General features: G+C 47.9%; 2 protein-coding genes across 20 annotated transcripts in view; one reads left to right on the top strand and one right to left on the bottom strand.

Moving 5' to 3' along the window:
* Positions 1-107: 107 nt before the first annotated feature.
* Positions 108-4012, top strand: MRPS16 (mitochondrial ribosomal protein S16). 3 transcript variants are annotated; one of them, XM_052692193.1, is made up of 4 exons: positions 108-773; positions 842-1102; positions 1167-1343; positions 3744-4012. In XM_052692193.1, exons 1-3 carry the CDS (start codon positions 761-763, stop codon positions 1301-1303), a joined length of 411 nt encoding a protein of 136 aa, XP_052548153.1. In that variant the 5' UTR covers positions 108-760; the 3' UTR covers positions 1304-1343; positions 3744-4012. The 3 variants fall into 3 exon arrangements, with proteins under 3 accessions (XP_052548153.1, XP_052548154.1, XP_052548152.1); XM_052692194.1 differs by lacking the exon at positions 1167-1343; XM_052692192.1 differs by lacking the exon at positions 3744-4012 and having other exon boundaries at positions 1167-1377.
* Positions 3269-14914, bottom strand: part of SLC45A1 (solute carrier family 45 member 1) — a 33475-nt gene continuing 21829 nt past the window's right edge. For 8 of the 17 annotated variants that reach the window (XM_052692178.1, XM_052692180.1, XM_052692179.1 and 5 more), the window contains 8 exons: positions 12791-13203; positions 11699-11791; positions 11048-11272; positions 9556-10292; positions 8199-8352; positions 7176-7352; positions 6435-6640; positions 3269-6368 (listed from right to left, as the gene is read on the bottom strand). In XM_052692178.1, the coding sequence (XP_052548138.1) occupies positions 6084-6368; positions 6435-6640; positions 7176-7352; positions 8199-8352; positions 9556-10292; positions 11048-11272; positions 11699-11791; positions 12791-13203 (2290 nt within the window). In that variant the 3' untranslated portion in view covers positions 3269-6083. The other 9 variants (XR_008208807.1, XR_008208805.1, XR_008208806.1 and 6 more) reach the window with 9 other exon arrangements.

Genomic DNA, 14914 nt, shown 5'->3' on the forward strand with positions numbered 1-14914 from the left:
GAGTTGGTAACTCATTAACAATACGTAACTGATTCCTCTGCCTCCTTGGTGCACTGCCTTGTTGTTGAGGAACCCAGACATCTCATTTGCAGTTCTGAGTGCATCCAGTCACATGCAGACACAGCTCTTTTTTGGGAGCGGAGCCATTTTTGCAGTGTGGTTCAGGGTGCTGCACTGTCCGTATCTCCCATTATTGTGCCGTGCCTGGTCCCATGGCTGCATTATGCCCGGAGCTCAGCAGTTGCAGCCTGTGTGTCCCCATGGCTGCAGTTTGCATTCATCAAGGGCTGCAGCCTGTGTCCCTGCTGTTGCATCGTGTGTAGCAGCCATGCGTTGCACGCTGCGCTTCCACTTCTTCACTTCTGTTTTTTTCCTCTGCATTTTGGAACGCAGCGGCGACACACAGCGGTGAGAGCAGAGAGACGCCACTTCAGCTGATCAGCAGACTGACGGCCATAAATCTCGGAGGAGCAGCAGAGCACTCGGCTGCTGTCCTGGGGGGGTACCTTTAACTCCGGGCGATCAGTGCTTCCCTCCACGCTGCGCTCCTCGCTGCCGCGCGGAGCAAACCTCCCCCGGCACAAAGGACGCACGCGGAACGTCTCAGAAGGCCGCACCGCTTGGCCCCCTGGGGCGGTGCTCCTCCCGGAAGTCAGCCTCGCTCCCGTCTGCGTGAAGGCGGTGCCACGCGAGGCGTGTCGGTGGTTTCCCGTCTCACCGGAAGTACGCAATCGTCCCGCGACTGAGGAGGGCCGCCGCCATGGTGCAGCTCGGTGAGTGACCGCGGGCGCAGCCTACCGGGCTGGGGGCGGCCCGTGACCGCCTCGCGCTCTCCCCGCAGGTAGCGGCCTTCTGAAGAGCTATCGAGGCGGACACGTCGTCATCCGTTTCGCCCTCGGCGGCTGCACCAACCGGCCCTTCTACCGCATCGTAGCGGCGCACAGCAAACGCGCCCGGGACGGGAAGTACCTGGAGCAGCTCGGCTGCCTCGACCCGCTGCCCAACGCCCACGGCGAGAAGGTGGCGGGGCTCAACCTGGAGCGCCTGCGGCACTGGCTGGGCTGCGGCGCGCAGCTGTCGCGGCCCGCCGAGAAGCTCCTGGGTAGGTGCGGGGCGTTGGAAGGGCCGCGGAGTTGGTTCGCGTCGCTCAGCGCTTCTCGTTACAGGCCTGGCGGGGTTTTTGCCGCTTCACCCCATGACGATAACCAACGCCGAGAGGCTCCGGCGGCGGCGGCGACGAGCGCAGGAGTCCGTTGTGCCCCCTGCTGAGGGCGGCTCGCAGGAGCCCGGCGCTGCGGTCTGAGAGGCGCCGCGCAGCCCCGCGTGCGCACCGAGTGCCGTCCGTGCCTAAGACATTAAAGCGTGATTTGTGCCCTTCTTCCTGTGCATGTGCTGCTCTCTCCCGAGTCGGCTCTGAAAAGTTAACAGCCAATTTGGCACGCAGCAGCGATGACGGGACCTTCCCTGCTATTGTGGAGCACAGAACCACCCCAGGAGGCACAGAGTTTTCCCTAACGGCACATCACAGCTTTCATTTGCTTGCAGCGCTTCTCACGTTTGATTCCTTGGCTCTGATGCAGCGCTAGTGCAGTTTGGTGATCCGTGAGCACAGGCAAACAAATGAACTGCATTTGCATTTCTGTTTTAGTTTCCCCAGAGCAGTTCTGAACCCATTTGTTCTCTTAGAATCACAGGAGGTTCCTGTCTCTGAAGACAGCTTAAGAGGGAGGGGGTTTTAGCAGGACAGATGTGCACCTCACTGCGTTAGCACACTGCTGACCCTATCCACAGGAAGTGCTGACAGGGTGATAACAGCAAAAAGAAAGTTATACATTTAAACATGAGCCTCCAGCATAGTTACTGATAGCAGTATTTGATACAAATGCTGTCAAACTCCCCATTCTTGTAAGGTTGGTAAACATTACTCACACAAAAACATGAATTTTCACTCTAAGGCTGTGATTTCCTGTTGGCTGCTCCATTTGTTGTCTTTTGTTGGAGACCATTGAATTCCTAGGAAAAAAAGATATACAGTTACATACAGCTAATATACGTGGCAAATACTGCATCATCTCCATAGCTGACTTCTCAGTCTGCTGCTTCAGTGTACTGAAGTTTTGCATATGAACTAGTCTAACACTGCATGCTTTCTTCCTGCCCCTGGAGTACAGGTGTGTTGCATCAAAGAGGCAGACTGACAGAGATGTCACCTTCATATTTTCTGTCAGTTATTGGCACTGTTTGGGTTTGGGATAATGATACTGCCTTTCAGATCTAATCTAAAGCTCCCTGCTGGGCATCCAGCAGCCATCTGCAAGCACAGAAATTATCCCACAGTTACCATTTCTGCACAGCGTATTTTTGAAAGGAACAAAAAAGTAAAGTAAATGGGGCTTTTACCACTGCTTATATAGTGTATATCTGCAAGTCCAGCAGCTTATGCTGTTGTCTTGTGCCCTGAAATCTCACTGCAAGCCCATGAGCAGTAGCAGCTTCTGTCTGTTAAAGTCTCTGCTGCAGAAGCAGCAGCTTGGGGCAGAGGAGGAGACACAGCTGTTTTCTTAGCAAACATCAATGACAACCTTAGAGGCTGAAAAGCCAGGTTAACTGAAGCATTGTCTTGCAACCAGAGATACAGACATTTTCAATTTAGATAAATGGGTGCACGAGGTCTCCCCTGACATTTCTGCTCCAGAATCATACAGTTCTCAAGATATTTATCATAACCTGTGCAACCCATGATGATGTGATGTTATAGCAACAGCTCGGCAAAAGTCTCTCTCTAAGGCAATCTTCCCGTCTAAGGAAGAGAAAAGATAATTTAAGAAAGCCACCTCAGACCTGAGGGCAATTTCTTCTTTTTCCCTTTCTAATTAAGTGTATCTCCAATTTAGTACGTGATGATTACTTACATGTTAGTAGAAAACAGCGTTTAAACTCTTCAAGCAGTTCCCAACAGAGGCTTTGGGTGTTTGGGCTTTTGGTGTCATTCTGGGTGCTGAAGGAGTGTTGGTTCTTCTTACAGTCCCCCTGTTTTTTTCTCCTGGAAAATATCTTTTTCTTCTTTTAGAGTTTCAGCAGAAGCTTCAGTTATTTGGGTCTCTCTTTTGAGGCAGGCAGAAGTTGAATGAACTACAGATCAACTGAAATGGTTACATCTAGCTTCATCACAAACATGAGACAACTCATTAGGCACTTCTTCCTTCTCCCCATTTTCCCTTCTTCTGTACATGTCATATAAATACAGATATGAGCACCCACAAATCACTTCCATTAAGCAACCTTTAATTTTTATTAAGTCATTATCATTAAACTTTATAAAGTCTAAACTATGGCACAGCATGATACCGCTTTCTTTCCTCAACTCTTCCCTCTTCCTTCTACCAGCAGCCAACAGCTTTAGACAATTTGAAGAGTACATTCCAAAAAGTAAACATCGTATTGCAGCTCAGTTCAGCAGTGACCACACAGTAATTTCTGTAAAACACAGCATGTATGACAAAGGAGAAGACCAAGCAAATAAGTAATTCCTGGTTTTGTTGTTGTTTTGTGTTTATGGATTTAGTGCAACTTCCAAGGAATTCTGCATCATGGACACCAACAACTAATGCATACCCAAATTAAGACACACTGATGTTGAGTTTAAAATAGAGAATGTTACATATATTCAACTGTGCAATGCACTTCAGCATAGCAGTAGTTTTATAACTGTATGTAGATGTATTTCCTACTCTTATTTACAGAGGGAGGAGCAACAAACACGACCATCAAATATAACAGAATATCCCAGGTTGGAAGAAACCCACAAGGATCCTTCAGTCCAACCCTTGGCTCTGCATAGCACCACCTGAAATTCAAACATTTTGTCTGAGAGCCCTGTCCAGCTGCTTGTTGAATTCCCTCAGTTGGGCTGTGACCACTGCTCTGAGGAGCCTGTTCCAGTGCTGGAAGATACAATGATATATACATATTGACATACAGCTTGATAAATACATTGATTTTTTTTTCCTTCTACTGTTTTTCTCTTTAAACATCCTTGTTTGCAACTAAATCATCTGAAATCCCAGCTATGTAGAAAAGGAAAGCGTTCACAATCCACTCAGTGCAACAATACTGTCTACAAAACTTAGAAGGAGAAAACATTTTGAGAACTAAACACCCCTTTAATAGGAACAAAACGATCATTTTTGAGTTCATAAGTTTGCTAAGACAAAGAATTGAAGGTTACACAGCAGACCAAAAAAATTCCCACAGTCATCTCTTTAGATTGTTGGAAATGAGGCACTCAGAAGTGCCAAACGTGCTGCTCATACACCAGGTCGAGTTTCATCCCAAACATTCTTGGGATAAGATGTCCCATAATGAAAGCTGCATGACACAGGTGTTCCTGCAGGTGGGACAGGGAGCCATGCTTTCCCAGCCAGAATAGATGGGGTCAAGGTGAACAGTCATCAGTCTGACACCCTCTGTCTCTGAATGCTTGGCTTCATAACTTCAGAAGCGTTCCTCCAGGGAAGTAAATACCAAATAGCATAGAACTGATCACAAAAAAAAGCAGGGAGCTGATAGTAAAAATGAAAAGTTCTTACATACATTGTTTTAAGCACTATAGTGCACCACAACAGCTAAAGATTATGCAAGTTATTTCATCTTGGTATTGCACAACACGCATAAAAATAAACTTAGGTGAACAGTCAAGAAAACTCACTGAAAAAGGAATGGACTTCCAGAAAAACTGCTGCCTCTGTCCCTACTAGATAAGAACAAAAAGAGCCTCTAAAGGGGTGCCTGCACAGTACTCCTGAGCACTAGAATGCTCTTCTGCCATGGGGAACTTTTGCATCCTACTGGAATGTGAACGCAGACTGACAAGAATCCTATAAATGGTTCTAGCTTACATGTTTTCACTTTTGTTCTTCAATTGAAAGACTGTAGAGATTACCTGCAAATTGTGTAAGATCTCAGGCATTTACTACCTTCCATAGCCAGAATAATTAAGAGTTTCCACAAGTAACAAAACACCTCCAGTCCAAGTAATAAGTCTCAGCAGTTTCACAGAGGTATGCAGGTGTAGCTCCAGCTGACAAATCACTACTTCCTAAGCAGATTTTAAAACGTCAGAAGGTACAACTGTACGAAACATACGGATGATGTGCCAGTGGCTTCTGGCTTTCACATAAATGATTTCTCTTCTATTCTTAACCTAATTGTGAGAATAAACTCCTACCCAAGGAAACTTGGCTCACAAAACCCCCTCCTACCCATCCTGCTAACTCAACGTAAGCCGTTACAGTGTCAAAGCCTAACGTAGAAGTATGTGCAGATCAGGAACCATCACTGTGGACCACAGTCAGAACTTACAGAGCAGGGTTTGGAGCCAGTCGCATCCCACAGCAGCTCCTTGGAGCAGTTCTGCTGGCTGGAGCTCGGTGCACACGGAAGCCCAGCCATGGGCCTTCAGAGTACTTGCATTATGCTCCGAAGTTCTGAAAAGCCAGGCCAGGGTCAGGTCTAACATGCGGAAGGTGAGACCCACGTGCCCCCTGAGTAAGGAGTAGGAGTTGTAGCCCTCAATAACCAAGGGCCAGGCAACTTCTGCTCGCAAAGCTGGTGGCACACCATGGCCCTGGTCCTCCCACAGCAACGGAGCCCCACAGCTCACTGCCACCCGAGGAATCGGGATCCACCTGCCTGAGCACTGGTCTTCTGGGTCCCCCACCTCAGGTCAAGGAAACATTGTGCCCCCGAGGAAAAATGGCACTGTATGGCAGTTGGAGGGAAGGTCCCACAATGCCACCAATGGTTCCCACTGCTGTGACCACAAGTCCTGGAAACATAGATCAGCCTTTATCAACTTGTGAAAGATGCACAGTGCCAGGCACTGCCCTCCTGCAGGCAGGGGAAAGTTCAGTGAAACTGGCACACACCTTTTCTGTGGCTTCCTGTGCCCACTGCCAGCACAGTCACCCACAGCCCACCTCCAGTCGCTGCCATCCTAAGGGCACACGAGCCCACCTTACCATGACGGTTGAGGACAAGAATGGTGCAAGTGAGGTAGCCAAGGATGCAGCAGCTTCTCCCATTTATTGGTCCTGCACACAGGGAAGGAGTGGGCTCCGCTCCTCGTTGGGTGGCAGCTCCTCAGCAGACAGGGTTGGCTCATAGATGACGCAGAGAGAGGAGAAGAGGCAGCCCAGGAAGGACACCAGGCTGGCAAAGTACATGGTGCCGCTGGCGCTGCCCACAGCTGTCGTCAGTGGCCCCATGGCCAGGGCCACCAGGATCTGCGCCAAGAAGTACTGGCAGCTGAGCAGGGAGATGTCAACACCCATCCCACGCCGTGTGCCCTCCGTGTGCGAGCCTGCAAACTTCAGGGAACACAGTGTGAGGAGGTGTCACCAGGAGCCCCATTCCCCATCCTGCCTGGGGCTCACCTCACAGCTCTGGTAGTAGTCGCAGAGTAGGGAGTAGGGCAGCGTGCAGAGCGTGGCAAAGAGAATGCCGTAGGTCGTGCACAGTGACAGGACTACATAGATGTTTCTGGAGAGCGTGGCCAGCCCTGTGCCCAGCCCAAAGGCCAAATATGCAATGAAGTACAGCGTCCGTGTGCTGAACCGCTCCTCCAGCTTCTCCAGTGCAGCTGCAAGACAGCAGAGCAGAAGTTTGCAATGAACCATGACTGTCCCTGCAGTTGGCAGGACTGCACCCTTGGGCCCCACAGCCCAGACACTGGGGCAGCCACAGCTCAGCAGTAACCATCACAGCTTTGTGTAACAGCAGCTTGCCTCGCAAGCACAAAGGCAGACAGGCGGTGCTGGTGGTGCACGACACCACGATGCTCCATCAGAGGCACACGGGCACTGAATGCCATTGCACACAATCTGTGTCTATGCTGGCTGCACATATTTCTGGATTCAACGTACACTCAAAATGTCACTCATGAAGGGAACTATGTTATAACAGAAATGTGTTATCACTGCACTGCTGCCCTCCTCTGCTGTCAGAGTGAGCTACACTAAGTAGCACAGATAACATGGTGATAACCCTGCTTCAGCTACCGTGCCACATGGCAGGCTGTGTGCAACAGAAAAGCCAGAGCTGTTACTGCAGAAATCCTGCCTAAGGAACAGGTGTATCTTTCTGATAGGAGTGTCCAGGATGACTGTATGCAGTACCTGAATAGAAAGCAGCACTGAATGCATAGATGCACATTCCCCAGCAGCCCATGGTGACCCCAGCGTTGTACTTCTGATACTCAACTGAGTTGTGAGGGGCTTTTGGATTCCCTTCAAACACTACTTCTCCCATGAAGTCAGTGTAGAAGAGCAACATCCCCTCGAATGAGAGCCATCCTGAAAGAAGCCAGAAGTAATCCATTAGGACTGCAGATTACCATTCTCCTCTTGTAAGCCATGTACTACAATACAAATCACAAGTGGAAACAGTTCGTGCAATGTATTACATAACGTTTAGCCACATTTATCTGAGACTGCTGCTTCCTGTGCATTATGCTGTTTGTCAAGATGCTCATGATTTTAACTATCAAGATTTATCCTTTGAATTCACATATGGAATCCTATAGGCTTAATGCTGGCCATGGGCCACTGGCTTAGCAAGAAAGAAGAATCAATCACAGTCTGAACTGCCTGGCTAAGTTTCACATGGTTGCTCATTAGATATTAGTTCCAGATGCTGTTGTCATCCTGCTACAGGCACTCATGTAGCGCTGCATTCTATGCACTCTCACAGCCTGTTCTGTTGCCTCTATACACATGGTGTCAAAGGGAGAAAACTGAACGCTCATCTCAAACATAAGCAGGGAAACACAAATAATCTTGTAGAGTTCTGCTCAGCAACTTCAGATTCAGAGCATTAAAAACCCATGTTGTTGCAATCTGAAGTTATTGGTTCAGTGTTGTTCCTCATTCTAGCATAAACGCTCCATTTAACAGATGCACTAATCTAAACCAAAGTTATTCCTTTTCTAAGCATGTCAGTTTTACAGTTCTAGGGGTTTTTTTTTTCCATCGTTTTTTTCCCAACATTCTAAGACAATAAACAACCAAGTACCTTACTGATGGATGCATACGGAACAAATTACGTTCTCTTCAGTTTGCAGCCATTGCAGCAATAAAATACTTACAATCACACAACATAAACCACCTCATGGTGAAAACTAGAATGAACTTTCTCATTACCTAGGAAGTGGTTGATGCAGAGGTTACGAAGAGCCCTGGGCATGTGGCAGATGGTTGAGCAAAGAAGTCTCATGGAGAGTGGCTGCTCGGAGGTCTCACCTGATCCATTCAACTCACTCTCATACTTAACACCATCCAGCAGGATATTAGCAACCTGCAACATAAGAACTTCCAGGTCAACGGACACTAAGAATAATCCAAATGACCTTTGAGCAAACCTACACAGTGTTGTGCATCTATTTAATGATCTGAAGGTTAAACTGCTGCTCAGTTCCTCATCGGGGGATTAAGAACAGTGTATCCAGCTAAGAATGTCTGCAAATTCAGCCTTAGAACAAGTATTAAATGGCAGCACTGTGCTACAGCTTTCAGTGTACTTGAAGCAGTACCCTGCACTGTTCCAGAGTATTTGGAAACCATGCTGAGATGCCAGCATAGGAAAAGCACCAATTTCATTTCTGTTAATATAAGCTGTATTCACAGCCAGGTGAATTTGGTCCCTGAAGTTTTAGAGACGGTGAAGTAAGAGTGGACAGTTTTAACTGACACACTGTCACTGCTCACTGTCCTCAGCAGCTGATTCTACAGGCACAGCGCATACAAAATCCTGACCCTAACGAAGTCCGCTCTCACAAACTGAGAAATACAGCAACCAACAAACAAATCAACCAAGCAAAACCAAAAATAAACAAACAAAAGAAATCAAACCAAACAAAACCTTTCCCCTCTCCCTCCCCAAAGGAAAAGAAAAAAAGAAAAAAACCAAACGGAGGACAGTTTACCTCATCCTGGATCAAAAAAAATGGGTCAGCATACAGAGGTCTCAGACTTTCCAAGTAATCACCAACAGTGGGAGGTGAGGTCAGAGTCTTATCCCTGGGTAAAGAAAACCTCACCTCCCTGATGAAACCAGATGCAATGACTGCCATAAGGAGAAGCTCATGGGAGATTCCTATCCCTGGCCCTATCTTGCAGGTATTTCTGTGGAAAGGGAAGATACAGGCTCAATAAAAATGTGTCCTTTTCTGCTCTCACATGGTAGCTTCCTAAGTGGTGAAGGAGAGCTAAAAATGCCAACCTAACTTTCACACGTTGCCTGAAGAGGAGGGGAACGCTTCCATACCTGCTCTCTTGAGCAGGCAGATGACAGACCACTAATGAACTGTAATTCATACCCTATCCACTATTTTTCCAAGAAGTCTTTGCAGGTATTCTGTTCCCCCAATGACTTCTATAAGCAAACTGTCACGAGCAGTCTTTAGCAACGACTTTATGCACTAAACATTTAAAAATCATAGAAAGAGATTAAACGAACGCTTGGGTTTACGTGGTCATATAACTGGTTTTCTGCCCTTACCTGTTGGCTGAAAGTTACATTTCTTCTTCTGCTACTGTCTGGACAATGTCCTGTTACGATATCTGGAATGGCCAAGCTCTGAGGTCTTTTCAGGATGCCTGACGACCGTGGCTTTATGGCATCCAAGGAGCCCACCCTCAGTGCCTCTCCATCAGGACCCGCAGTTATGCTCCTCTCCCCTTGCTCCAGAATTCCATTTTCTTGTTGGTAACAACCATCTGGCACCCGAGGAAAGCTGACACTGACAGGCTGCCTGGGCAAGCTAGATGGAAGTGCTAAGTAACTACTGTGCCCACCTGTAAAACAGTCTATAAGCACACTGTCAATATTTGAAGTCCCAAATGACGATGCAAATTCGTTAATTCCTGTCAAGGAATTGTCTCTGCTGACAAAACTGCCATACTTAGGTGTGAGTGGGCTGAGGGGAGAAACGGGGCTTGTAAAACTTGCATATAAGTGAGCTGAGTTACGAGAAGCAAAGTTTTCACTTACACCCTCTTCAAAGAGAGGTGGAGAAGGAGGGAGAGGAAGACTTGGACTCTTCATCACCTTTTTCTTCCTGCTAAATGACCCTAGGGGTCTTTCTGGAATGCTAATTAGAGTCAGCACAGTAGTGATAGTCAGTATTATTGATGTGAAGACATAGATGACACGCAGTTGCCCTCCCACAGCTTTTCCAAAACTGGTTTTATCCCAATGTATTCCTCCAATAACATAACCAAAGCCACCTCCAAGACCTGGTGGAAAAACAGAGCTGAGATTATCTTCCCTAGCCAATCCATATAGTCAGTAATAGCACAGTACCACTTGTTTAATGATTTATGAGGAAAATCCAACATGCTACCTCTGTTTTACCACTTAATCCCTTTTCAACTCAAATGCAGCAATAAACACACTTATCTGCACCACATGAACAGTCTTTCTGTACAATGTACAGAAAGAGGGAGAAGGATAGTAATACAAAAGCAATGATATAAATAACTTTAAATGCAAGTTCTTCCTTTGTTGAGGACAACTCAATTTACCAGCACCAGCTATCACTCTCACTCCTCATATGGTGAAAGCATTCACGCTGACTTCTTTCTAAAGAACATGTTAAAGAACACAGAACTGTCTCCTGACAGACAGGAAAACTAGACTAGGACACTACAGCAGTAAGAGAGCAGAGTGCATGCTACAAACACTTTGCTCTCCAATACAGCAACCAAAAATAACCCCATTTCCCACACTTGTGATAAGCTGAACCTCCTGCCTGAGGGGTCATTTTTGTAGGGTTATAAAAGACACAAGGAATCTTAAGGCACAATACAGGACTGTCTTGTTTGACTTTTGTCAAAAGTCAAAAAGTCTTTTTCTTTCAAAGTTAATTCTTGCTTTCTCTACAGGTATTCAGCTTATGCTTATACAGAAGACGACCAATAATTTACACTTATCTTTCTCACAGCAGGGCTTTTTGGACTCATGTCATCCAGGAAGCATCGAGAAACCATACCTGCTAACAAAGCATGGATGTTGAGGCCCCTGTCTTGATCCACTGGGCTGCATACATCCATCATATAGGCATGGCTGGGATTGTCTGCTGAATCTGCACTGAAGTCCATGAGGACAACACCACAGACTGTAAGAACGATCCCCCATTTGTGGTTATTCACAGTGTCAGACAAGGCACTCCCAATATCTCTGCCATTCAGCATAAGCGAAAGCCCGAGCAATGCACCTGGGAATAAAAACAAGTTAAATTAGAATCAACCAGCTACTTCTAAACAAGAGCAACTGCATGGTTCCAAGTTCTCTAAAAGCATTATATTACTCACACAGCCCTGCAGTGAGCACTGTTGATGCTGTTCATACCGTCACAGACCTGGGAATGCGCGTGGCTCACGGGATATACAAAATCTTTTCACACTGATAAGCCTTACAAGTGCCTGGAGTTGTGGCCAGTGAAAGGAGAACACTCCTGACCTTCAAAACATCACCTCTTCCAACTGTGACCAAACAGTGGATCTCCTGACAAAACATCGTTACCTGTGACACTCACCGTCTTCTTCAGACCCACAATACTCAACTTGAGAGGCCCACAGCTACATATCATAGCAGAGAGATGCATAATCTTCCACCATACAATCATTTCTACAGTACGCACCTACTGCTAAGACCAGAATGAAAGGTCTTCTCCTGCCAAATCTTGATGTGCATCTGTCACTCCAGGCCCCCAGAAAAGGCTGCAGCAGGAACCCTAAAAAAGAAAGTGACCATTACATCGAATTCTTCTACAAGTCTGTTTCACAGGGGGCTTTAAATGGGTACGTCTGAAGACAGTGAAAGGCAGGACAACATGGCACAGTGATATCTCCAGTCAGTATCAGTCACTCTGACGTACAGAGTTTAGTGCCTGGCATTTCTCACACTGGGGACTGGATAATACAGTGCACCACTGCTCATCCAGGACTGTTATGACAATGCAATTCACTCTCTGTCACCAGCTGAAAAGAGTACAACAGTGTTAAGCTCCTTTCCTTACACTATTTTCCAGCTATTTTCCTTATACCCCTTACACTGAAGATCTTTTCCTAAATTAGCTTGGAAGACAGCAAGAATAAACATGTAAGTTGAAAAGGTACCTGTCTGTGAGTAGGGGCCTATCTACTCTCTTCTTCTGAAGCACATCCTAGAAGGACAGGCAGAAAAAAAAAATCTCCAAGCAGCCACAGCCATCCTATGGTTCTTCCTGTAACAGATATAACTCCAACCACCCCAACTCTGCTACGTAATCCAATGACAGTAACAGCAGTGATTAACAGCCTTTCATCACTGGAATACCTCATTTGTTCTGGAAAACTCAACTAGAAGACAAAATCACTACACTTTAAACACATCCTGTGAGTGTGTCTCTGTACATTTCTTTCCACAGGGATGTAAACGTATGCACCGATCTTTTCTGCTTTTTTTTTTTTTAGTACATGAACTCAGTAACAAAAGCTTACTTATTCTTCCACAGCATGTGACACACTGAGAAGTTGATAAAAAACAGACCTTCTGATCATACCAGGCCCACTTCTGGTAAGATACAGCAGTAACTATTTTCCATCCCATTGTCTAAAGCTATGGCTAATACATCTTAAACATGACATCACAAGGAATATATTTCTGAAGAGCTGAGGCAGAGAAAACTGTATGTACCCCCCCACAGGGCGGAATAAAACTAGAGGAAAGGAACAGCATACCCAAAAGTTACCTAGTATGGGGCTGATGAACCACACCATTCCATACAGCTGGTCTGGCAGCCCCATCTGAAGCAACACAGGTGTAACATAGGCTGTTTCCATGGCATAGCTAAACTCAAGCCCAAAGAGAATACACCCATTAAACAGGAGTTCCAGGAAAGATCTCTGAGGCTGGAGATCCCCAAAGCCAATCAAGTCAGTAGGACACGGAGTATTTGGTGGTGGCGGTGGCGAAGGGCGGATGAATTTTCTCCTTTTTGGATGTCTCTTGAAGTTATTAGCCCGGTGACTTAGGTGCTGTGTGACTGACCCAGGATAGCCTGGAACCTGTGACCTCCATGTTTCCTGAGAAGCCACACTTGGCAAAAGTGCAGCATCGTTGACAGCAGGTGTTGCAGATGGTGGAATCATCATGGCTGAGAGGCTGTAAGAAAAATAGCTCAGAATAAAACGGTTGAAATAGGAAAAACTTTGTGGAATTTCCTTTACTGAAGTTCAGGCCATTTCTGAGTTATTTCACATATTGGGTATACAGGGAGCAGAACCCCGATGGGCTGAACTCCAGACCAACAGTGCCATGAGATACACGCTGCTCTCACCTCCAGCTTCGTGCTGCATTCTTATTTCTGTCCTGGCAGGACACAGCACTTCACAGCCACAGCACAGTGCTTTGCTGGGACACAGCAGAGCCTTAGGCTGTCCCCAATGTACACCGTTACCATTAGAGAAATACTGGTTGCTCCTTCCACACCATTTTTTAAAAGTGTAGGGCAAGCAAGTTCAACCCACTGCCTCCTGCTGAAGGCCAGGTCAAACACTATTAAACAGTGCTCCTTTCCTTTATATTTTAAACTGCAGTGAGTTCAAAGACATGACAGAAGGAAAAACCAAGAGCACAAGTTCTTCTGCCTCACAAACAGAGGACAGCAACTCAAATGAAACACAGCAAGGAGCCCCTCCAGCCTGACCCTGGGTGTCTCCAGGGATGGGGCATCCACCACCTCTCTGGGCAACCTATGCCAGAGCCTGCCCACCTTCATTTTAAAAACTTCTTCCTTACATCCAATCCAAATCTCTCTTTCAGTTTGGAATCATTTCCCCTTGCTCTGTCACAGCAGACCCTGCTAAAGGCACCATCCCCTTCTTTCCCACAGCCCCTTTAGATACAGTCTCCCTGAAGCCTTCTCCAGCTGCACAGCCCAGCTCTCAGCCTGTCTTCGCAGGGAGCTGCTCCATCCCTCAGAACATTTCTGCGGCCATGCTGTGGATGTGTTCCAAGAGGGCCACTAATGACGCTCATCACGCATGCACCTTAACCAACAGGGTCTTGACAACACATGGCTCTGACACCAACCTGCATAGCTATGGTGTGTCACGAGCAGGGACACAAACCCACTCATGTTTTGATCCCTGGTGGGCCTCAAACCCTCACCGAGGGCTGGAACTGACTCCCGTTGGCCCCGCACTACTGCACAGCCCCCCCAGGCTTTCCACCACCAAACAAACCAGCCCAGCGCCATGTCCATCACAGTTTACAGGTAGGCCGTACCCTCAGGTAATGTCACCATCACCCCACAGCTGTGACGGAACTCACCCAGCAGGAAATCAGAGGGGCCTCCCCGAAAACGCACCAGCGGACTCGGCGGTCCTCACAACTCCTCCAGTCCTGCTACCACGATGGCAGTTCAGAAAGCCGAGGTCAGGGAGCTCCTCGCGGCACACGGCCAGGAGCCGGGCACAAAACACACAAACCGCAGACGTCCGGCGCGGGACGTTCGCGCCAACCCCGCGAGCCGCCGCCCCTGGAAACGCGGGCTGCAGCCGAGCGCCGCGTTACGCAGCGCAGAGCCCGGCCTGCAGGCAGCCCGGCTGTCGCCGCGTCCCCGTGCAGCATTCGGACCTCCTTGGGCCCCGGCCGTCGCCCGATGCCGACGATCCCCGTACCCGACAGCTGACGCCGCCCGCTCGCGGCCCTCCCAGGCTCCGCTCTCAGCCCGGCGCTCCGCTCCTACCGCGGCGGACCGTCCGTCCGAGCTGCCGCAGGCCCCGAACGGATCGCTGCGGTCATTATTCCGACGGAGCACCGCGCGCCGAACACGGACATCTCGGGCCGGACTCCCGCAGCACCGGGCGCT

Source organism: Tympanuchus pallidicinctus, unplaced genomic scaffold (assembly GCF_026119805.1).
Source record: "Tympanuchus pallidicinctus isolate F22 unplaced genomic scaffold, pur_lepc_1.0 scaffold29, whole genome shotgun sequence".
Taxonomy (NCBI): domain Eukaryota; kingdom Metazoa; phylum Chordata; class Aves; order Galliformes; family Phasianidae; genus Tympanuchus; species Tympanuchus pallidicinctus.

Excerpts from the sequence above, each read along its gene's own strand:
- MRPS16 (XM_052692193.1), top strand. Across the intron at positions 1,103-1,166 it reads GCCCGCCGAGAAGCTCCTGG|GCCTGGCGGGGTTTTTGCCG; the intron begins GTAGGTGCGGGG and ends TTCTCGTTACAG.